The sequence below is a fragment of the Coregonus lavaretus genome, assembly GCF_964263955.1.
Source record: "Coregonus lavaretus genome assembly, contig: HAP1_SCAFFOLD_608, whole genome shotgun sequence".
In the NCBI taxonomy this organism is placed as follows: Eukaryota; Metazoa; Chordata; class Actinopteri; order Salmoniformes; family Salmonidae; genus Coregonus; species Coregonus lavaretus.
Window position 1 is genome coordinate 8,549 of NW_028166833.1, and position 22,603 is coordinate 31,151.

The 22,603-nt window shown below is 46.5% G+C and overlaps 1 protein-coding gene across 1 annotated transcript in view; it reads right to left on the minus strand.

Moving 5' to 3' along the window:
- Positions 1-1,192: 1,192 nt before the first annotated feature.
- Positions 1,193-22,603, minus strand: part of LOC311114232 (serine/threonine-protein kinase B-raf-like) — a 61,672-nt gene continuing 40,261 nt past the window's right edge. Inside the window, exons 11-19 of the mRNA XM_084189495.1 lie at positions 21,445-21,581; positions 18,048-18,250; positions 16,785-16,961; positions 10,402-10,448; positions 9,854-9,972; positions 9,176-9,307; positions 8,779-8,913; positions 7,318-7,468; positions 1,193-3,247 (exon numbers count right to left, since the gene is read on the minus strand). Coding sequence (XP_084045621.1) covers positions 3,225-3,247; positions 7,318-7,468; positions 8,779-8,913; positions 9,176-9,307; positions 9,854-9,972; positions 10,402-10,448; positions 16,785-16,961; positions 18,048-18,250; positions 21,445-21,581 — 1,124 coding nt within the window. The 3' untranslated portion in view covers positions 1,193-3,224. The remainder of the gene's footprint in view (positions 3,248-7,317; positions 7,469-8,778; positions 8,914-9,175; positions 9,308-9,853; positions 9,973-10,401; positions 10,449-16,784; positions 16,962-18,047; positions 18,251-21,444; positions 21,582-22,603) is intronic.

A 22,603-nucleotide genomic window follows, 5' to 3' on the forward strand; every position in this document is an offset into this window, starting at 1 on the left:
CCCATGTACTTTTGACCGGGAATATTGGGACGCAGCCCTGAACTTCCTCCCTTCAGACTCTACTCTGGCCAGGACCTTCAGCTAGAGGGAGTGGCATTGTATGGTCTTCTTGTAGTTTCATCCTTCCTTGTACAAAAACGCACTAGAAAACTTCCCCTTCCAAAAATAACGGTGAAACGTGTGGATGTCTGTCGGAGAGATTCTCCTCCTTCCGCACCCCCCTGTAGACTCCGTAACAGATGTTTGTGATCAGGCTTTTTTTTTTTCAAACATCAAGTCAAAACACCAGTCTAAAAAAGAGGCACTGGCAGCCATCTCAGATTCACAGTTTCTTTCTAACAAACCTGTTCATAAAAACAAAAATGTGCTATCCCCTTCCAACAACAGTCCTCAGCTGATTTAAACGGTTATCCGTGATCCTAACGTAGCAGGCGTGGAAAGACGCCGGAGCGGAGTTCCCACTTCTGTTTTTTCAGGGAAAACGGAAGTTAAGTTGAACATACTGTATCCCTGAAAACCGGATGTTAGCTTTCTTTTGGCAACTCCACATACAGTGCCTTGCAAAAGTATTCCTCCCCCTTGCCGTTTTTCCTATTTTGTTGCATTACAACCTGTCATTTAATTGGATAGTCCAAATTGGTGAAGTAAAATTTAAAAAAAAGAACTTCTAAAAAATAAATCATGGAGAAGTGGTGTGTGCATATGTATTCACCCCCTTTGCTATGAAGCCCCTGAATAAGATCTGGTGAAACCAATTACCTTCAGAAGTCACATAATTAGTTAAATAAAGTCCACCTGTGTGAAATCTAAGTGTCACATGATCTGTCACATGATCTCAGTATATATACACCTGTTCTGAAAGGCCCCAGAGTCTGCAACACCGCTAAGCAAGGGGCACCACCAAGCAAGCAGCACCATGAAGACCAAGGAGCTCTCCAAACAGGTCAGGGACAAAGTGGTGGAGAAGTACAGATCAGGGTTGGGTTATTAAAAAATATCAGAAACTTTGAACATCCCACGGAGCACCATTAAATCCAATATAAAAAATGGAAAGAATATGGCACCACAACAAACCTGCCAAGAGAGGGCTGCCCACCAAAACTCACGGACCAGGCAAGGAGGGCATTAATCAGAGAGGCAACAAAGAGACCAAAGATAACCCTGAAGGAGCTGCAAAGCTCCACAGCGGATATTGGAGTATCTGTCCATAGGACCACTTTAAGCCGTACACTCCACAGAGCTGGGCTTTACGGAAGAGTGGCCAGAAAAAAGCCATTGCTTAAAGAAAAAAAATAAGCAAACACGTTTGGTGTTCACCAAAAGGCATGTGGTAGACTCCCCAAACATATGGAAGAAGGTACTCTGGTCAGATGACACCAAAATTGAGCTTTTTGGCCATCAAGGAAAACGCTATGTCTGGCGCAAACCCAACACCTCTCATCACCCCGAGAACACCATCCCCACAGTGAAGCATGGTGGTGGCAGCATCATGCTGTGGGGATGTTTTTCATCGGCAGGGATTGGGAAACTGGTCAGAATTGAAGGAATGATGGATGGCGCTAAATACAGGGAAATTCTTGAGGGAAACCTGTTTCAGTCTTCCAGAGATTTGAGACAGGGAAGGAGGTTCACCTTCCAGCAGGACAATGACCCTAAGTATACTGCTAAAGCAACACGTTGTGGTTTAAGGGGAAACATTTAAATGTCTTGGAATGGCCTAGTCAAAGGCCAGACCTCAATCCTATTGAGAAACTGTTGTATGACTTAAAGATTGCTGTACACCAGCGGAACCCAACCAACTTGAAGGAGCTGGAGCAGTTTTGCCTTGAAGAATGGGCAAAAATCCCAGTGGCTAGATGTGCCAAGCTTATAGAGACATACCCCAAGAGACTTGCAGCTGTAATTGCTGCAAAAGGTGGCTCTACAAAGTATTGACATTTTTTTTTTTTTGGGGGGGGTGAATAGTTATGCACGCTCAAGTTGTTTTTTTGTCTTATTTCTTGTTTGTTTCACAATCAAAAATATTTTGCATCTTCAAAGTGGTAGGCATGTTGTGTAAATCAAATTATACAAACCCCCCAAAAATCAATTTTAATTCCAAGTTGTAAGGCAACAAAATAGGAAAAATGTCAAGGGGGGTTGAATACTTTCGCAAGTAACTGTAGGCTATCAATGATCCAAACAGGGGTTAACATGGAGTTTTGCAGAGGCAAATGACAAGGCAAGATCCAGGAGTCTGGCAAAATGTGGAAAAGCATCCTTCACTCCAAATGGACAGATCTGAGAGAGCTGAGGGTAATTCTCAGAATTTCTGTCCTTTCAGTGAAGCTTGAGTCGAATGTATTCATGTGTGGCCTATCACCAAGTCGGAATGCTTTGTCGTGATTGTAAAAACATCAACGATCTCGTCAAAAAATATAATAAAAAAAAAAAGAGCTCAGAACAACAGCATTCACTCCCATATCCTTAAAATCCAAAAACAAACTGGGACATTTTTTTAAATAAATTAATCTTTCAAGTCATCTTCCCACAGGGTCGACTCCATCCCATGACCTCCAGCTTATCAGGGATTGGCTTAGACCTGGCCCCTCCATCTCAGGCAACCAATGAGCAGCCAGAGAGAGGGAGGCTGCTACTTGTTGACATTGGTCAAAGTGTGGTTTCCTGTGCCTGTAGCTCCGCCCCCTTCGTCAGGGAAGGGGCGTGACGAGGCGTGTGCTGCCCAAACCATCGACCTCTGAACCCTGACCTCTCTTGACCCCTAACCCCCATCCTGTCCTTGTGTTCTCAACCGTTGTCCTCCTCGTCCTCCATCTCTCCACCAGTCCTTCAAGACGTGCTGTTCTCTCCTTTTGCAGTATTCCCTTCTTCCTCTGGTTTGGTTTAGATTTCTTTAGTATTTCTTCATTTGTTTATCCTGTTATGTGTTATTAAAGTTTTCCTGTTTAAAAACAGATGTTGTAGTTGAGTTTTTCGATGTGGTGATTCCCCAGCGGAGATGGTATAATCTTTAGAACTCCCGAGGCGTGGGGCGGAGAGAGGAAGAGGCCGTCTGTCTGTCCGTCCGTCTGTCTTCAGGTGTTGAAAGAGGAAAACTGACGTTCTTTGAGACTAGTATGTTTGTTTTTTGGTTAATGGATGAAGTAATCCACCGCAGGAACACAAGACTGGTTGAAGAGTGACGAGGGATGGACTGGCTGACTGGTGGAATCTGGATCAGCGTCTTATTTAAATGCTGAAAACTCCCCTGGAATGGAGAGGAGGGAGATGATCAGTTTGGAAGGTAGAGAAGAGAGATGATCAGTTTGGAATGAAGAGGAGGGAGATGATCAGTTTGGAAGGGAGAGGAGGGAGATGATCAGTTTGGAATGAAGAGGAGGGAGATGATCAGTTTGGAATGAAGAGGAGGGAGATGATCAGTTTGGAAGGGAGAGGAGGGAGATGATCAGTTTGGAAGGGAGAGGAGGGAGATGATCAGTTTGGAAGGGAGAGGAGAGAGATGATCAGTTTGGAAGGGAGAGGAGGGAGATGATCAGTTTGGAATGAAGAGGAGGGAGATGATCAGTTTGGAAGGGAGAGGAGGGAGATGATCAGTTTGGAAGGGAGAGGAGGAAGATGATCAGTTTGGAAGGGAGAGGAGAGAGATGATCAGTTTGGAAGGGAGAGGAGAGAGATGATCAGTTTGGAAGGGAGAGGAGAGAGAGGATCAGTTTGGAAGGGAGAGGAGCGAGATGATCAGTTTGGAAGGGAGAGGAGAGAGATGATCAGTTTGGAAGGGAGAGGAGCGAGATGATCAGTTTGGAAGGGAGAGGAGAGAGATGATCAGTTTGGAAGGGAGAGGAGAGAGATGATCAATTTGGAAGGGAGAGGAGCGAGATGATCAGTTTGGAAGGGAGAGGAGGAAGATGATCAGTTTGGAAGGGAGAGGAGGGAGATGATCAGTTTGGAAGGGAGAGGAGAGAGATGATCAGTTTGGAAGGGAGAGGAGAGAGATGATCAGTTTGGAAGGGAGAGGAGAGAGATGATCAGTTTGGAAGGGAGAGAGATGATCAGTTTGGAAGGGAGAGAGATGATCCGTTTGGAAGGGAGAGGAGAGAGATGATCCGTTTGGAAGGGAGAGGAGAGAGATGATCCGTTTGGAAGGGAGAGGAGAGAGATGATCCGTTTGGAAGGGAGAGGAGAGAGATTATCAGTTTGGAAGGGAGAGGAGCGAGATGATCAATTTGGAAGGGAGAGGAGCGAGATGATCAGTTTGGAAGGGAGAGGAGCGAGATGATCAGTTTGGAAGGGAGAGGAGCGAGATGATCAGTTTGGAAGGGAGAGGAGAGAGATGATCAGTTTGGAAGGGAGAGGAGAGAGATGATCAGTTTGGAAGGGAGAGGAGAGAGATGATCAGTTTGGAAGGGAGAGGAGCGAGATGATCAGTTTGGAAGGGAGAGGAGGGAGATGATCAGTTTGGAAGGGAGAGGGGAGAGATGATCAGTTTGGAAGGGAGAGGAGCGAGATGATCAGTTTGGAAGGGAGAGGAGAGAGATGATCAGTTTGGAAGGGAGAGGAGAGAGATGATCAGTTTGGAAGGGAGAGGAGAGAGATGATCAGTTTGGAAGGGAGAGGAGAGAGATGATCAGTTTGGAAGGGAGAGGAGAGAGATGATCAGTTTGGAAGGGAGAGGAGAGAGATGATCAGTTTGGAAGGGAGAGGAGAGAGATGATCAGTTTGGAAGGGAGAGGAGAGGAGAGAGATGATCAGTTGGAAGGGAGAGGAGCGAGATGATCAGTTGGAAGGGAGAGGAGCGAGATGATCAGTTTGGAAGGGAGAGGAGAGAGATGATCAGTTTGGAAGGGAGAGGAGCGAGATGATCAGTTTGGAAGGGAGAGGAGAGAGATGATCAGTTTGGAAGGGAGAGGGGAGAGATGATCAGTTTGGAAGGGAGAGGAGAGATGATCAGTTTGGAAGGGAGAGGAGAGAGATGATCAGTTTGGAAGGGAGAGGAGAGAGATGATCAGTTTGGAAGGGAGAGGAGAGAGATGATCAGTTTGGAAGGGAGAGGAGCGAGATGATCAGTTTGGAAGGGAGAGGAGAGAGATGATCAGTTTGGAAGGGAGAGGGGAGAGATGATCAGTTTGGAAGGGAGAGGAGAGAGATGATCAGTTTGGAAGGGAGAGGAGGGAGATGATCAGTTTGGAAGGGAGAGGAGAGAGATGATCAGTTTGGAAGGGAGAGGGGAGAGATGATCAGTTTGGAAGGGAGAGGAGAGATGATCAGTTTGGAAGGGAGAGGAGAGAGATGATCAGTTTGGAAGGGAGAGGAGAGAGATGATCAGTTTGGAAGGGAGAGGAGAGAGATGATCAGTTTGGAAGGGAGAGGAGCGAGATGATCAGTTTGGAAGGGAGAGGAGGGAGATGATCAGTTTGGAAGGGAGAGGGGAGAGATGATCAGTTTGGAAGGGAGAGGGGAGAGATGATCAGTTTGGAAGGGAGAGGAGCGAGATGATCAGTTTGGAAGGGAGAGGAGAGAGATGATCAGTTTGGAAGGGAGAGGAGAGAGATGATCAGTTTGGAAGGGAGAGGAGAGAGATGATCAGTTTGGAAGGGAGAGGAGAGAGATGATCAGTTTGGAAGGGAGAGGAGAGAGATGATCAGTTTGGAAGGGAGAGGAGAGAGATGATCAGTTTGGAAGGGAGAGGAGAGAGATGATCAGTTTGGAAGGGAGAGGAGAGGAGAGAGATGATCAGTTGGAAGGGAGAGGAGCGAGATGATCAGTTTGGAAGGGAGAGGAGAGAGATGATCAGTTTGGAAGGGAGAGGAGCGAGATGATCAGTTTGGAAGGGAGAGGAGAGAGATGATCAGTTTGGAAGGGAGAGGGGAGAGATGATCAGTTTGGAAGGGAGAGGAGAGATGATCAGTTTGGAAGGGAGAGGAGAGAGATGATCAGTTTGGAAGGGAGAGGAGAGAGATGATCAGTTTGGAAGGGAGAGGAGAGAGATGATCAGTTTGGAAGGGAGAGGAGAGAGATGATCAGTTTGGAAGGGAGAGGAGAGAGATGATCAGTTTGGAAGGGAGAGGAGGGAGATGATCAGTTTGGAAGGGAGAGGAGGGAGATGATCAGTTTGGAAGGGAGAGGAGGGAGATGATCAGTTTGGAAGGGAGAGGAGAGAGATGATCAGTTTGGAAGGGAGAGGAGAGAGATGATCAGTTTGGAAGGGAGAGGAGAGAGATGATCAGTTTGGAAGGGAGAGGAGAGAGATGATCAGTTTGGAAGGGAGAGGAGAGAGATTATCAGTTTGGAAGGGAGAGGAGAGAGATGATCAGTTTGGAAGGGAGAGAAGAGAGACGATCAGTTTGAAAGGGAGAGGAGAGAGATGATCAGTTTGGGAGGGAGAGGAGAGAGATGATCAGTTTGGAAGGGAGAGGAGAGAGACGATCAGTTTGAAAGGGAGAGGAGAGAGATGATCAGTTTGGAAGGGAGAGGAGAGAGATGATCAGTTTGGAATGAAGAGGAGAGAGATGATCAGTTTGGAAGGGAGAGGAGAGAGATGATCAGTTTGGAAGGGAGAGGAGAGAGATGATCAGTTTGAAAGGGAGAGGAGAGAGATGATCAGTTTGAAAGGGAGAGGAGAGAGATGATCAGTTTGGAAGGGAGAGGAGAGAGATGATCAGTTTGAAAGGGAGAGGAGAGAGATGATCAGTTTGGAAGGGAGAGGAGAGAGATGATCAGTTTGGAAGGGAGAGGAGAGAGATGATCAGTTTGGAAGGGAGAGGAGAGAGATGATCCGTTTGGAAGGGAGAGGAGAGAGATGATCAGTTTGGAAGGGAGAGGAGAGAGATGATCAGTTTGGAAGGGAGAGGAGCGAGATGATCAGTTTGGAAGGGAGAGGAGAGAGATGATCAGTTTGGAAGGGAGAGGAGCGAGATGATCAGTTTGAAAGGGAGAGGAGAGAGATGATCAGTTTGGGAGGGAGAGGAGAGAGATGATCAGTTTGGGAGGGAGAGGAGAGAGATGATCAGTTTGGAATGAAGAGGAGAGAGATGATCAGTTTGAAAGGGAGAGGAGAGAGATGATCAGTTTGAAAGGGAGAGGAGAGAGATGATCAGTTTGAAAGGGAGAGGAGAGAGATGATCAGTTTGAAAGGGAGAGGAGAGAGATGATCAGTTTGAAAGGGAGAGGAGAGACGGCAGTACATTTCTCTTCTGATGTGCTAAATGATCCTTATTTATTGCATCTGTGTTACAATCCTATCTATTCTTTAAAAAGGCCAATAGTTATGCGAGCATATTTCAAATGGCAGTAACCCCCAGTGTGTGTGTAGCCCCTCACCGTATCCCCCCTGTATCGGGGTTTTGGGGGATGCACAGGCGTACAGGCTGAAGTCCTCCGTCTGGAACCCGGCTCGGTTCAGTGAGGGTTCCGAAGCGGAGCGGTGGATCTTGGGTAAAGAACGCGCCAGCAGCTCAATGGACGCCAGGATCTGACAAGAGGAGGTCAGAGGTTAAAGGTCACCACCAACAAATCAGGAGAAACACAGGCGGTTAGTAGGTCACCACTAGCCAATCACCTATCTCGAATCACTCGTCTCAAATAGGGACAAGTAAGTCAGAGAATCTTAGCTTCAGGCTACCAGCAGAACCTCAGCTGGGCTTTACAGCAGCTTTTAACACAGTGAGATGTTAGTGTGCTTTTATTTCTAATGTTCTGCGGCCACCTAGTGGTGGAACTAACACATTATCATTCATCCATACAAGTAAAAAACTCAAAGGCTCGGTCCCTACACTGGCTACCAGCCTTAACCACATCAGCAGGAACGGCTCAGTCCCTACACTGGCTACCAGCCTTAACCACATCAGCAGGAATGGCTCAGTCCCTACACTGGCTACCAGCCTTAACCACATCAGCAGGAACGGCTCAGTCCCTACGCTGGCTACCAGCCTTAACCACATCAGCAGGAAGATCCTTCTAGTGAGGTGGATATCTTGGTCATTTTAAAACATTCAGCTCAGCCCCTGGCATTTATAGTGAAGTGGTCTCTATAGTTACCTGAGGGAATAGGGGTCGTTTCTATAGATACCTGAGGGAATAGGGGTTGTTTCTATAGATACCTGAGGGAATAGGGGTTGTTTCTATAGTTACCTGAGGGAATAGGGGTTGTTTCTATAGTTACCTGAGGGAATAGGGGTTGTTTCTATAGTTACCTGAGGGAATAGGGGTCGTTTCTATAGTTAACTGAGGGAATAGGGGTCGTTTCTATAGTTACCTGAGGGAATAGGGGTTGTTTCTATAGTTACCTGAGGGAATAGGGGTTGTTTCTATAGTTACCTGAGGGAATAGGGGTCGTTTCTATAGATACCTGAGGGAATAGGGGTCGTTTCTATAGTTACCTGAGGGAATAGGGGTCGTTTCTATAGTTACCTGAGGGAATAGGGGTTGTTTCTATAGATACCTGAGGGAATAGGGGTCGTTTCTATAGATACCTGAGGGAATAGGGGTCGTTTCTATAGTTACCTGAGGGAATAGGGGTCGTTTCTATAGTTACCTGAGGGAATAGGGGTCGTTTCTATAGTTACCTGAGGGAATAGGGGTCGTTTCTATAGTTACCTGAGGGAATAGGGGTTGTTTCTATAGTTACCTGAGGGAATAGGGGTTGTTTCTATAGTTACCTGAGGGAATAGGGGTTGTTTCTATAGTTACCTGAGGGAATAGGGGTTGTTTCTATAGTTACCTGAGGGAATAGGGGTCGTTTCTATAGTTACCTGAGGGAATAGGGGTCGTTTCTATAGATACCTGAGGGAATAGGGGTCGTTCCTCCCTCTTCTTCTTCATACAGTCAGCCATCAGCCTCCTCATGGCTTTAGGACAGTTGGAGCGCACCTTACTGAGGTCAGGAGACAGGTAGCCCCGACCCACCATGAAGATTATCTACAGGAGAGAGGTGGAGGGTTAGAGGTCAGAGGTTATGGGTAGGAGACATGTATAGAACACCTTGCTCAGGAGGGGCAGAGCCCCAAGACATCAGCTCATAGAGAACATTATACATGTATATTCTAGATGTATATAACAGTATTGATATCTACCTGATCTCTGTTATTGATGTTGGAGTAGGGCAGAGCCCCAAGACATCAGGTCATAGAGAACATTATAAATGTATATTCTAGATGTATATAACAGTATTGATATCTACCTGATCTCTGTTATTGATGTTGGAGTAGGGCAGAGCCCCGGACATCAGCTCATAGAGAACTATCCCGAAGGCGTAAACGTCAGACTGGAAGCTGTATGGGTTCTTATCCTGCAAGCGGATCACTTCTGGGGCCTACAGGCAGACAGGGGGCAGCAGAGTCACACAGACGACCAGATATACAAGCCACACTGGCAGGGTTGGGGCTCAATTCCAGTCAATTCAGGAAGTACACCGACGTTCCAATTCTCTTCAATGCTTTTCAAAATGAGGAACATTTTGGAATTGGAATTTGGTTTTACTTTCAGAATTGACTGGAATGTAAATGGAATTGACCCCAAACCAACCCTGCACACTGGGTCTCAAAAGTATTGTCCTTCAGTCTTTCCATCCTCACACCTCCCTCTCAAACCGCATTGGAGGACAAGATCTGAGGTCCCGCCCTTCAGACCCTCTCCTCCAATGAGTTTGTAGATGGAGGCCAGAAGAGGGTGACTAATTGTGTCCGAGCTCATGTCACATTAGACCGATGCATTTATTGACTGTGTTCCTAAAAACAACTCATATCTGATCCTTTCAGATCAGCTCTAATAATGAAGAATAACGTAGATTGAATTCTCTCCCGCTTGACGTTTTCCTCTATTTTCAGGTTCTCCTCTTTCTCCCTGCAGTGTCACTCACCATCCACAGGATGGAGCCAGAGAGCTGTTCAAACTGGTGGGAGCCGCTCCAGCGTGACTTCACAGTGGCCAGGCCGAAGTCTCCGATCTTCACGGTCAGGTCCTCGTGCAGGAAGATGTCTGGGAGGGGAGGGGTTAAGGAAAAGAACGCAAAAGGGAGCTCTGTTTGGGAGACCTCCTGTAAGACTGAAGAGCTTTAAAAAAAAACAGGGAACCATGGAGGTACCTGCTGGTGGCTGTCCATGCCAACTCATCAACAACAACTAACACCATCGCCTTTTCTTCCACTTGTCTAGTCTTTGTCCTACCTAGTTCCCTGAAGAGAAACGTACTGGAAGTTGCTCTGGATAACAGTGTCCTGCTAAATGACTCAAATGTAAAAACAGATCTGAACACAATACTATTTCCCATCAATGGCTTTCGTTTAGGTGACACAGCAGAGAGAGGTGATTATGACCACTTCGCCTTTATAAAAGGGGTCAAAAAAGGTCAGCCGGACTGTGAAAGGCTTGTTGGAACAGGTGAAAGGTCAGAGGTCAGAGAGGATACTGTTGCTCTTCAGGTCTCTATGGATGATGGATTTGGCGTGCAGGTAACTATGGAAGAAAACCACAACAATCCCAGGTTAGTTAGTAATCAATAACACTGGGTACAATAGACATAATTACACTCTCCTAACCTCCACTGGTTAAGACTCTCCTAACCTCTACTGTTACCAGTCTGTCCATGTTAAGACTCTCCTAACCTCCACTGGTTAAGACTCTCCTAACCTCCACTGAACCAGTCTGTCCATGTTAAGACTCTCCTAACCTCCACTGTTACCAGTCTGTCCATGTTAAGACTCTCCTAACCTCCACTGAACCAGTCTGTCCACGTTAAGACTCTCCTAACCTCCACTGTTACCAGTCTGTCCATGTTAAGACTCTCCTAACCTCCACTGGTTAAGACTCTCCTAACCTCCACTGAACCAGTCTGTCCACGTTAAGACTCTCCTAACCTCCACTGTTACCAGTCTGTCCATGTTAAGACTCTCCTAACCTCCACTGTTACCAGTCTGTCCATGTTAAGACTCTCCTAACCTCCACTGTACCAGTCTGTCCATGTTAAGACTCTCCTAACCTCCACTGTTACCAGTCTGTCCACGTTAAGACTCTCCTAACCTCCACTGTACCAGTCTGTCCATGTTAAGACTCTCCTAACCTCCACTGTACCAGTCTGTCCATGTTAAGACTCTCCTAACCTCCACTGTTACCAGTCTGTCCATGTTAAGACTCTCCTAACCTCCACTGTTACCAGTCTGTCCATGTTAAGACTCTCCTAACCTCCACTGAACCAGTCTGTCCATGTTAAGACTCTCCTAACCTCCACTGTTACCAGTCTGTCCACGTTAAGACTCTCCTAACCTCCACTGTTACCAGTCTGTCCATGTTAAGACTCTCCTAACCTCCACTGTACCAGTCTGTCCACGTTAAGACTCTCCTAACCTCCACTGTTACCAGTCTGTCCATGTTAAGACTCTCCTAACCTCCACTGTACCAGTCTGTCCATGTTAAGACTCTCCTAACCTCCACTGTTACCAGTCTGTCCATGTTAAGACTCTCCTAACCTCCACTGTACCAGTCTGTCCACGTTAAGACTCTCCTAACCTCCACTGTTACCAGTCTGTCCATGTTAAGACTCTCCTAACCTCCACTGTTACCAGTCTGTCCACGTTAAGACTCTCCTAACCTCCACTGTAGCAGTCTGTCCATGTTAAGACTCTCCTAACCTCCACTGTAGCAGTCTGTCCATGTTAAGACTCTCCTAACCTCCACTGTTACCAGTCTGTCCACGTTAAGACTCTCCTAACCTCCACTGTTACCAGTCTGTCCATGTTAAGACTCTCCTAACCTCCACTGAACCAGTCTGTCCATGTTAAGACTCTCCTAACCTCCACTGTTACCAGTCTGTCCATGTTAAGACTCTCCTAACCTCCACTGAACCAGTCTGTCCACGTTAAGACTCTCCTAACCTCCACTGTTACCAGTCTGTCCATGTTAAGACTCTCCTAACCTCCACTGAACCAGTCTGTCCACGTTAAGACTCTCCTAACCTCCACTGTTACCAGTCTGTCCATGTTAAGACTCTCCTAACCTCCACTGAACCAGTCAGTCCACGTTAAGACTCTCCTAACCTCCACTGTTACCAGTCTGTCCATGTTAAGACTCTCCTAACCTCCACTGTTACCAGTCTGTCCATGTTAAGACTCTCCTAACCTCCACTGTTACCAGTCTGTCCATGTTAAGACTCTCCTAACCTCCACTGTACCAGTCTGTCCACGTTAAGACTCTCCTAACCTCCACTGTTACCAGTCTGTCCATGTTAAGACTCTCCTAACCTCCACTGTTACCAGTCTGTCCATGTTAAGACTCTCCTAACCTCCACTGAACCAGTCTGTCCACGTTAAGACTCTCCTAACCTCCACTGTTACCAGTCTGTCCATGTTAAGACTCTCCTAACCTCCACTGGTTAAGACTCTCCTAACCTCCACTGAACCAGTCTGTCCACGTTAAGACTCTCCTAACCTCCACTGTTACCAGTCTGTCCATGTTAAGACTCTCCTAACCTCCACGGTTACCAGTCTGTCCACGTTAAGACTCTCCTAACCTCCACTGTTACCAGTCTGTCCACGTTAAGACTCTCCTAACCTCCACTGTTACCAGTCTGTCCACGTTAAGACTCTCCTAACCTCCACTGAACCAGTCTGTCCATGTTAAGACTCTCCTAACCTCCACTGTTACCAGTCTGTCCATGTTAAGACTCTCCTAACCTCCACTGTTACCAGTCTGTCCACGTTAAGACTCTCCTAACCTCTACTGTTACCAGTCTGTCCACGTTAAGACTCTCCTAACCTCCACTGTTACCAGTCTGTCCACGTTAAGACTCTCCTAACCTCCACTGTACCAGTCTGTCCATGTTAAGACTCTCCTAACCTCCACTGTTACCAGTCTGTCCATGTTAAGACTCTCCTAACCTCCACGGTTACCAGTCTGTCCATGTTAAGACTCTCCTAACCTCCACTGTAGCAGTCTGTCCATGTTAAGACTCTCCTAACCTCCACTGTAGCAGTCTGTCCATGTTAAGACTCTCCTAACCTCCACTGTTACCAGTCTGTCCATGTTAAGACTCTCCTAACCTCCACTGTAGCAGTCTGTCCATGTTAAGACTCTCCTAACCTCCACTGTTACCAGTCTGTCCACGTTAAGACTCTCCTAACCTCCACTGAACCAGTCTGTCCACGTTAAGACTCTCCTAACCTCCACTGTTACCAGTCTGTCCATGTTAAGACTCTCCTAACCTCCACTGTTACCAGTCTGTCCACGTTAAGACTCTCCTAACCTCCACTGTTACCAGTCTGTCCATGTTAAGACTCTCCTAACCTCCACTGTTACCAGTCTGTCCACGTTAAGACTCTCCTAACCTCTACTGTTACCAGTCTGTCCATGTTAAGACTCTCCTAACCTCCACTGAACCAGTCTGTCCATGTTAAGACTCTCCTAACCTCCACTGAACCAGTCTGTCCATGTTAAGACTCTCCTAACCTCCACTGTAGCAGTCTGTCCACGTTAAGACTCTCCTAACCTCCACTGTTACCAGTCTGTCCATGTTAAGACTCTCCTAACCTCCACTGTTACCAGTCTGTCCATGTTAAGACTCTCCTAACCTCCACTGTAGCAGTCTGTCCACGTTAAGACTCTCCTAACCTCCACTGAACCAGTCTGTCCATGTTAAGACTCTCCTAACCTCCACTGTTACCAGTCTGTCCACGTTAAGACTCTCCTAACCTCCACTGGTTAAGACTCTCCTAACCTCCACTGAACCAGTCTGTCCATGTTAAGACTCTCCTAACCTCTACTGTTACCAGTCTGTCCACGTTAAGACTCTCCTAACCTCCACTGTTACCAGTCTGTCCATGTTAAGACTCTCCTAACCTCCACTGTAGCAGTCTGTCCACGTTAAGACTCTCCTAACCTCCACTGTACCAGTCTGTCCACGTTAAGACTCTCCTAACCTCTACTGTTACCAGTCTGTCCATGTTAAGACTCTCCTAACCTCCACTGTAGCAGTCTGTCCACGTTAAGACTCTCCTAACATCCACTGTAGCAGTCTGTCCACGTTAAGACTCTCCTAACCTCCACTGAACCAGTCTGTCCATGTTAAGACTCTCCTAACCTCCACTGTTACCAGTCTGTCCATGTTAAGACTCTCCTAACCTCCACTGTAGCAGTCTGTCCACGTTAAGACTCTCCTAACCTCCACTGTAGCAGTCTGTCCACGTTAAGACTCTCCTAACCTCTACTGTTACCAGTCTGTCCACGTTAAGACTCTCCTAACCTCCACTGTAGCAGTCTGTCCACGTTAAGACTCTCCTAACCTCCACTGTTACCAGTCTGTCCATGTTAAGACTCTCCTAACCTCCACTGTACCAGTCTGTCCATGTTAAGACTCTCCTAACCTCCACTGTTACCAGTCTGTCCACGTTAAGACTCTCCTAACCTCCACTGTTACCAGTCTGTCCATGTTAAGACTCTCCTAACCTCCACTGTTACCAGTCTGTCCACGTTAAGACTCTCCTAACCTCCACTGTTACCAGTCTGTCCATGTTAAGACTCTCCTAACCTCCACTGTTACCAGTCTGTCCATGTTAAGACTCTCCTAATCTCCACTGTACCAGTCTGTCCATGTTAAGACTCTCCTAACCTCCACTGTACCAGTCTGTCCACGTTAAGACTCTCCTAACCTCCACTGAACCAGTCTGTCCATGTTAAGACTCTCCTAACCTCCACTGTTACCAGTCTGTCCACGTTAAGACTCTCCTAACCTCCACTGTTACCAGTCTGTCCATGTTAAGACTCTCCTAACCTCCACTGTTACCAGTCTGTCCACGTTAAGACTCTGCTAACCTCCACTGTTACCAGTCTGTCCACGTTAAGACTCTCCTAACCTCCACTGTTACCAGTCTGTCCATGTTAAGACTCTCCTAACCTCCACTGTTACCAGTCTGTCCACGTTAAGACTCTCCTAACCTCCACTGTTACCAGTCTGTCCACGTTAAGACTCTCCTAACCTCCACTGTTACCAGTCTGTCCATGTTAAGACTCTCCTAACCTCCACTGTTACCAGTCTGTCCATGTTAAGACTCTCCTAACCTCCACTGTTACCAGTCTGTCCATGTTAAGACTCTCCTAACCTCCACTGAACCAGTCTGTCCATGTTAAGACTCTCCTAACCTCCACTGGTTAAGACTCTCCTAACCTCCACTGTTACCAGTCTGTCCATGTTAAGACTCTCCTAACCTCCACTGAACCAGTCTGTCCATGTTAAGACTCTCCTAACCTCCACTGTAGCAGTCTGTCCACGTTAAGACTCTCCTAACCTCCACTGTTACCAGTCTGTCCATGTTAAGACTCTCCTAACCTCCACTGTTACCAGTCTGTCCATGTTAAGACTCTCCTAACCTCCACTGTAGCAGTCTGTCCACGTTAAGACTCTCCTAACCTCCACTGTTACCAGTCTGTCCATGTTAAGACTCTCCTAACCTCCACTGTTACCAGTCTGTCCACGTTAAGACTCTCCTAACCTCCACTGTTACCAGTCTGTCCATGTTAAGACTCTCCTAACCTCCACTGTTACCAGTCTGTCCACGTTAAGACTCTCCTAACCTCCACTGTAGCAGTCTGTCCATGTTAAGACTCTCCTAACCTCCACTGTTACCAGTCTGTCCACGTTAAGACTCTCCTAACCTCCACTGTTACCAGTCTGTCCATGTTAAGACTCTCCTAACCTCCACTGTTACCAGTCTGTCCACGTTAAGACTCTCCTAACCTCCACTGTTACCAGTCTGTCCATGTTAAGACTCTCCTAACCTCCACTGTTACCAGTCTGTCCACGTTAAGACTCTCCTAACCTCCACTGTAGCAGTCTGTCCATGTTAAGACTCTCCTAACCTCCACTGTTACCAGTCTGTCCATGTTAAGACTCTCCTAACCTCCACTGTAGCAGAGTTCTGCAGGCACCTACAGTAGTTCAGAGGCGGACTCATTTAAAATGCAGCTCTATCTGCTGTGTAGTGTTGGCCAGAGGTTGGCTCATTTAAAATGCAGCTCTATCTGCTGTGTAGTGTTGGCCAGAGGTTGGCTCATTTAAAATGCAGCTCTATCTGCTGTGTAGTGTTGGCCAGAGGTTGGCTCATTTAAAATGCAGCTCTATCTGCTGTGTAGTGTTGGCCAGAGGTTGGCTCATTTAAAATGCAGCTCTATCTGCTGTGTAGTGTTGGCCAGAGGTTGGCTCATTTAAAATGCAGCTCTATCTGCTGTGTAGTGTTGGCCAGAGGTTGGCTCATTTAAAATGCAGCTCTATCTGCTGTGTAGTGTTGGCCAGAGGCTGACTCATTTAAAATGCAGCTCTATCTGCTGTGTAGTGTTGGCCAGAGGTTGGCTCATTTAAAATGCAGCTCTATCTGCTGTGTAGTGTTGGCCAGAGGTTGGCTCATTTAAAATGCAGCTCTATCTGCTGTGTAGTGTTGGCCAGAGGTTGGCTCATTTAAAATGCAGCTCTATCTGCTGTGTAGTGTTGGCCAGAGGTTGGCTCATTTAAAATGCAGCTCTATCTGCTGTGTAGTGTTGGCCAGAGGTTGGCTCATTTAAAATGCAGCTCTATCTGCTGTGTAGTGTTGGCCAGAGGTTGAGCACATCAACACCTTACAAGACAGACAATAGAAAGGAGGCGAGTAGGAGAATCATGTGGTAGTGGACGAGCGTGTGAGCCAGTGTCTGTGTCCCAGATGTCCCAACCTAAAGCCCTATGTTTGTGACTACTTTTTTTTTTTTTTTTTTAGGGAATAGGGTGCCATTTGGAACGCCGCAATCCAGTGTTGTTGTAGATGGACTCACTCCATGCCCTGTGCGGTCTGCCGGGCGATGTCTATCAGTTTGATCATCTCAAACTTGGTCTCTATGATGTGTAGGTGGTGGTAGAGGGAGGAGCCCTCACACCACTGGGTCACGATGGCTAGCTGAGGCTTGGTGGTGTAGCCCATGAACAGCAGGATGTTGACGTGACGCGTCTTCCTGTTAAGGGAGCAGAGGAGGAAATCAACAGCACTGAGAATGGAGCTTTCGTCTATTCACCCAGCATGTTATTTCATGACAGAACAGAAGCCATGCTATTTCACGACAGAACAGAAGCCATGCTATTTCACGACAGAACAGAAGCCATGCTATTTCACGACAGAACAGAAGCCATGCTATTTCACGACAGAACAGAAGCCATGCTATTTCACGACAGAACAGAAGCCATGCTATTTCACGACAGAACAGAAGCCATGCTATTTCACGACAGAACAGAAGCCATGCTATTTCACGACAGAACAGAAGCCATGCTATTTCACGACAGAACAGAAGCCATGCTATTTCACGACAGAACAGAAGCCATGCTATTTCACGACAGAACAGAAGCCATGCTATTTCACGACAGAACAGAAGCCATGCTATTTCACGACAGAACAGAAGCCATGCTATTTCACGACAGAACAGAAGCCATGCTATTTCACGACAGAACAGAAGCCATGCTATTTCACGACAGAACAGAAGCCATGCTATTTCACGACAGAACAGAAGCCATGCTATTTCACGACAGAACAGAAGCCATGCTATTTCACGACAGAACAGAAGCCATGCTATTTCACGACAGAACAGAAGCCATGCTATTTCACGACAGAACAGAAGCCATGCTATTTCACGACAGAACAGAAGCCATGCTATTTCACGACAGAACAGAAGCCATGTTATTTCACGACAGAACAGAAGCCATGTTATTTCACGACAGAACAGAAGCCATGTTATTTCACGACAGAACAGAAGCCATGTTATTTCACGACAGAACAGAAGCCATGTTATTTCACGACAGAACAGAAGCCATGTTATTTCACGACAGAACAGAAGCCATGTTATTTCACGACAGAACAGAAGCCATGTTATTTCATGACAGAACAGAAGCCATGTTATTTCACGACAGAACAGAAGCCATGTTTACACTATACTTGTTGGTTATATATCCCAACACACATAAGACCTGGAAGGTAGCAGTTTATTACCTAAACGTCAGCAGTAAAAACTGAGTTATCCTACAACTAGTGGTCCGTTAATGTGTCTTACCGAAGGACTCCCACTTCGTTCTTAAAGGCCTGTAGCTGCTGTGGGTTGGGAGCTGTAACGTTCAACATCTTCACCGCCACGTCACCGTGCCACTTGCCCTTGAAGACGGTTCCAAAGGATCCAGATCCTATCCTCTGACCCAGGGTGATCTGACCTTCTGGGATCTCCCAGTCATCGCTAGAGTCCCGTCTGCCCAGGGTTTTCTACGGGGGGGGGGGGGGGGGGGGGACACACACACACACACACGGAAGATGACTCTACTTCCTGCTCTACAACAATAGAGCCGGTGCAGTCTTTAAAGTGGCAGCGCACGGTGAAGGCTCTGTGCATTTCACCACACTATTGTGTTAGTGTTTTACTAGCTCTTTTTCCAAGTAAATACCTGGTTATTTCTAGCTCTCTTGCCAACTCCTGTGTCTTTTTCCATGTAAATACCTGGTTATTTCTAGCTGTCTTGCCAACTCCTGTGTCTTTTTCCAAGTAAATACCAGGTTATTTCTAGCCGTCTCGCCAACTCCTGTGTCTTTTTCCAAGTAAATACCTGGTTATTTCTAGCCGTCTCGCCAACTCCTGCTTCTTTTTCCAAGTAAATACCTGGTTATTTCTAGCTCTCTTGCCAACTCCTGTGTCTTTTTCCATGTAAATACCTGCTTATTTCTAGCCGTCTCGCCAACTCCTGTGTCTTTTTCCAAGTAAATACCTGGTTATTTCTAGCCGTCTCGCCAACTCCTGCGTCTTTTTCCAAGTAAATACCTGGTTATTTCTAGCTCTCTTGCCAACTCCTGTGTCTTTTTCCATGTAAATACCTGGTTATTTCTAGCTGTCTTGCCAACTCCTGTGTCTTTTTCCATGTAAATACCTGGTTATTTCTAGCCGTCTCGCCAACTCCTGTGTCTTTTTCCAAGTAAATACCTGGTTATTTCTAGCCGTCTCGCCAACTCCTGCTTCTTTTTCCAAGTAAATACCTGGTTATTTCTAGCTCTCTTGCCAACTCCTGTGTCTTTTTCCATGTAAATACCTGCTTATTTCTAGCCGTCTCGCCAACTCCTGTGTCTTTTTCCAAGTAAATACCTGGTTATTTCTAGCCGTCTCGCCAACTCCTGCGTCTTTTTCCAAGTAAATACCTGGTTATTTCTAGCTCTCTTGCCAACTCCTGTGTCTTTTTCCATGTAAATACCTGGTTATTTCTAGCTGTCTTGCCAACTCCTGTGTCTTTTTCCATGTAAATACCTGGTTATTTCTAGCCGTCTCGCCAACTCCTGTGTCTTTTTCCATGTAAATACCTGGTTATTTCTAGCCGTCTCGCCAACTCCTGTGTCTTTTTCCAAGTAAATACCTGCTTATTTCTAGTTGTCTCGCCAACTCCTGTGTCTTTTTCCAAGTAAATACCTGGTTATTTCTAGCCGTCTCGCCAACTCCTGCGTCTTTTTCCAAGTAAATACCTGGTTATTTCTAGCTCTCTTGCCAACTCCTGTGTCTTTTTCCATGTAAATACCTGCTTATTTCTAGCCGTCTCGCCAACTCCTGTGTCTTTTTCCAAGTAAATACCTGGTTATTTCTAGCCGTCTCGCCAACTCCTGCGTCTTTTTCCAAGTAAATACCTGGTTATTTCTAGCTCTCTTGCCAACTCCTGTGTCTTTTTCCATGTAAATACCTGGTTATTTCTAGCTGTCTTGCCAACTCCTGTGTCTTTTTCCATGTATATACCTGGTTATTTCTAGCCGTCTCGCCAACTCCTGTGTCTTTTTCCATGTAAATACCTGGTTATTTCTAGCCGTCTCGCCAACTCCTGTGTCTTTTTCCAAGTAAATACCTGCTTATTTCTAGCTGTCTCGCCAACTCCTGTGTCTTTTTCCAAGTAAATACCTGGTTATTTCTAGCCGTCTCGCCAACTCCTGCGTCTTTTTCCAAGTAAATACCTGGTTATTTCTAGCTCTCTTGCCAACTCCTGTGTCTTTTTCCATGTAAATACCTGCTTATTTCTAGCCGTCTCGCCAACTCCTGTGTCTTTTTCCAAGTAAATACCTGGTTATTTCTAGCCGTCTCGCCAACTCCTGCGTCTTTTTCCAAGTAAATACCTGGTTATTTCTAGCTCTCTTGCCAACTCCTGTGTCTTTTTCCATGTAAATACCTGCTTATTTCTAGCCGTCTCGCCAACTCCTGTGTCTTTTTCCAAGTAAATACCTGGTTATTTCTAGCCGTCTCGCCAACTCCTGTGTCTTTTTCCAAGTAAATACCTGGTTATTTCTAGCCGTCTCGCCAACTCCTGCGTCTTTTTCCAAGTAAATACCTGGTTATTTCTAGCTCTCTTGCCAACTCCTGTGTCTTTTTCCATGTAAATACCTGGTTATTTCTAGCTGTCTCGCCAACTCCTGTGTCTTTTTCCATGTAAATACCTGGTTATTTCTAGCCGTCTCGCCAACTCCTGTGTCTTTTTCCATGTAAATACCTGATTATTTCTAGCCGTCTCGCCAACTCCTGTGTCTTTTTCCAAGTAAATACCTGCTTATTTCTAGCTGTCTCGCCAACTCCTGTGTCTTTTTCCAAGTAAATACCTGGTTATTTCTAGCCGTCTCGCCAACTCCTGCGTCTTTTTCCAAGTAAATACCTGGTTATTTCTAGCTCTCTTGCCAACTCCTGTGTCTTTTTCCATGTAAATACCTGCTTATTTCTAGCCGTCTCGCCAACTCCTGTGTCTTTTTCCAAGTAAATACCTGGTTATTTCTAGCCGTCTCGCCAACTCCTGCGTCTTTTTCCAAGTAAATACCTGGTTATTTCTAGCTCTCTTGCCAACTCCTGTGTCTTTTTCCATGTAAATACCTGGTTATTTCTAGCTGTCTTGCCAACTCCTGTGTCTTTTTCCATGTAAATACCTGGTTATTTCTAGCCGTCTCGCCAACTCCTGTGTCTTTTTCCATGTAAATACCTGGTTATTTCTAGCCGTCTCGCCAACTCCTGTGTCTTTTTCCAAGTAAATACCTGGTTATTTCTAGCCGTCTCGCCAACTCCTGTGTCTTTTTCCAAGTAAATACCTGCTTATTTCTAGCCGTCTTGCCAACTCCTATAGTCATTGTTTGGCATCTCCATCTTATTGTAAACTTATTGATCCTGCTTTGTGATAGACAACTCAGCTCTAAGAAGGTCTGTGTTCCTAACAGAGATATCTAACATGTCTCACCATCTTATTGCTTACTTATAAACCAGTCAGCTCTAAGAAGGTGTTTGTAACAGAGATATCTAACATGTCTCACCATCTTATTGCTTACTTATAAACCAGTCAGCTCTAAGAAGGTGTTTGTAACAGAGATATCTAACATGTCTCACCATCTTATTGCTTACTTATAAACCAGTCAGCTCTAAGAAGGTGTTTGTAACAGAGATATCTAACATGTCTCACCATCTTATTGCGGTCGTCAGACGAGGACGAGGACTTCCTCTCTCTCTGTGGACACGGAGACTTCTGAGGAGCCTTCACATTGGTCAGTGAGCCAGGCAGCGAGGCCGGGGGCGTGGCTGACAGCCCTGCGGTCGACCCTATTGGAGGAGGAGGGGGAGGGAGGGGGTTAGAGGGGGGGGAGGAAAAAAAAAAAAAAAACAGAAAGATGAGGATGAGAAGAAACAGAGGACAAACAGAAGCCAGGCGGAAAAGGAGGAGGAGGAAGAGGAGGAAGACGAGGAGGAAGAGGAGGAGGAAGAGGCCGCCAGGGTTTGAGTGAAAGAGAGAAGGGATAAACCCAATCCCAAATTGACCCCTAGACCCTATGCCCTGGGATCGACCCCTAGACCCCATGAGATTATTTGATGGATCTAAAACAAAATAGTGAAACTTCCACCTAGCCAATCAGAGGACAGGTTGGAAATATTACCATATTGCTTCCACCTGTCAAAAATATCTCAGATCTCCACAAGTGCATGGGGTCAATCATAGGGCGTAGGGTCTAGGGGTCAATCATAGGGCGTAGGGTCTAGGGGTCAATCATAGGGCGTAGGGTCTAGGAGTCAATCATAGGGCGTAGGGTCTAGGGGTCAATCATAGGGCGTAGGGTCTAGGGGTCAATCACAGGGCGTAGGGTCTAGGGGTCAATCATAGGGCGTAGGGTCTAGGGATCAATCATAGGGCGTAGGGTCAATCATAGGGCGTAGGGTCTAGGGGTCAATCACAGGGCGTAGGGTCTAGGGGTCAATCACAGGGCGTAGGGTCTAGGGGTCAATCACAGGGCGTAGGGTCTAGGGGTCAATCATAGGGCGTAGGGTCTAGGGGTCAATCACAGGGCGTAGGGTCTAGGGGTCAATCATAGGGCGTAGGGACTAGGGGTCAATCATAGGGCGTAGGGTCTAGGGGTCAATCATAGGGCGTAGGGTCTAGGGGTCAATCACAGGGCGTAGGGTCTAGGGGTCAATCATAGGGCGTAGGGTCTAGGGGTCAATCATAGGGTCTAGGGGTCAATCATAGGGTGTAGGGTCTAGGGGTCAATCATAGGGCGTAGGGTCTAGGGGTCAATCATAGGGTCTAGGGGTCAATCATAGGGTCTAGGGGTCAATCATAGGGCGTAGGG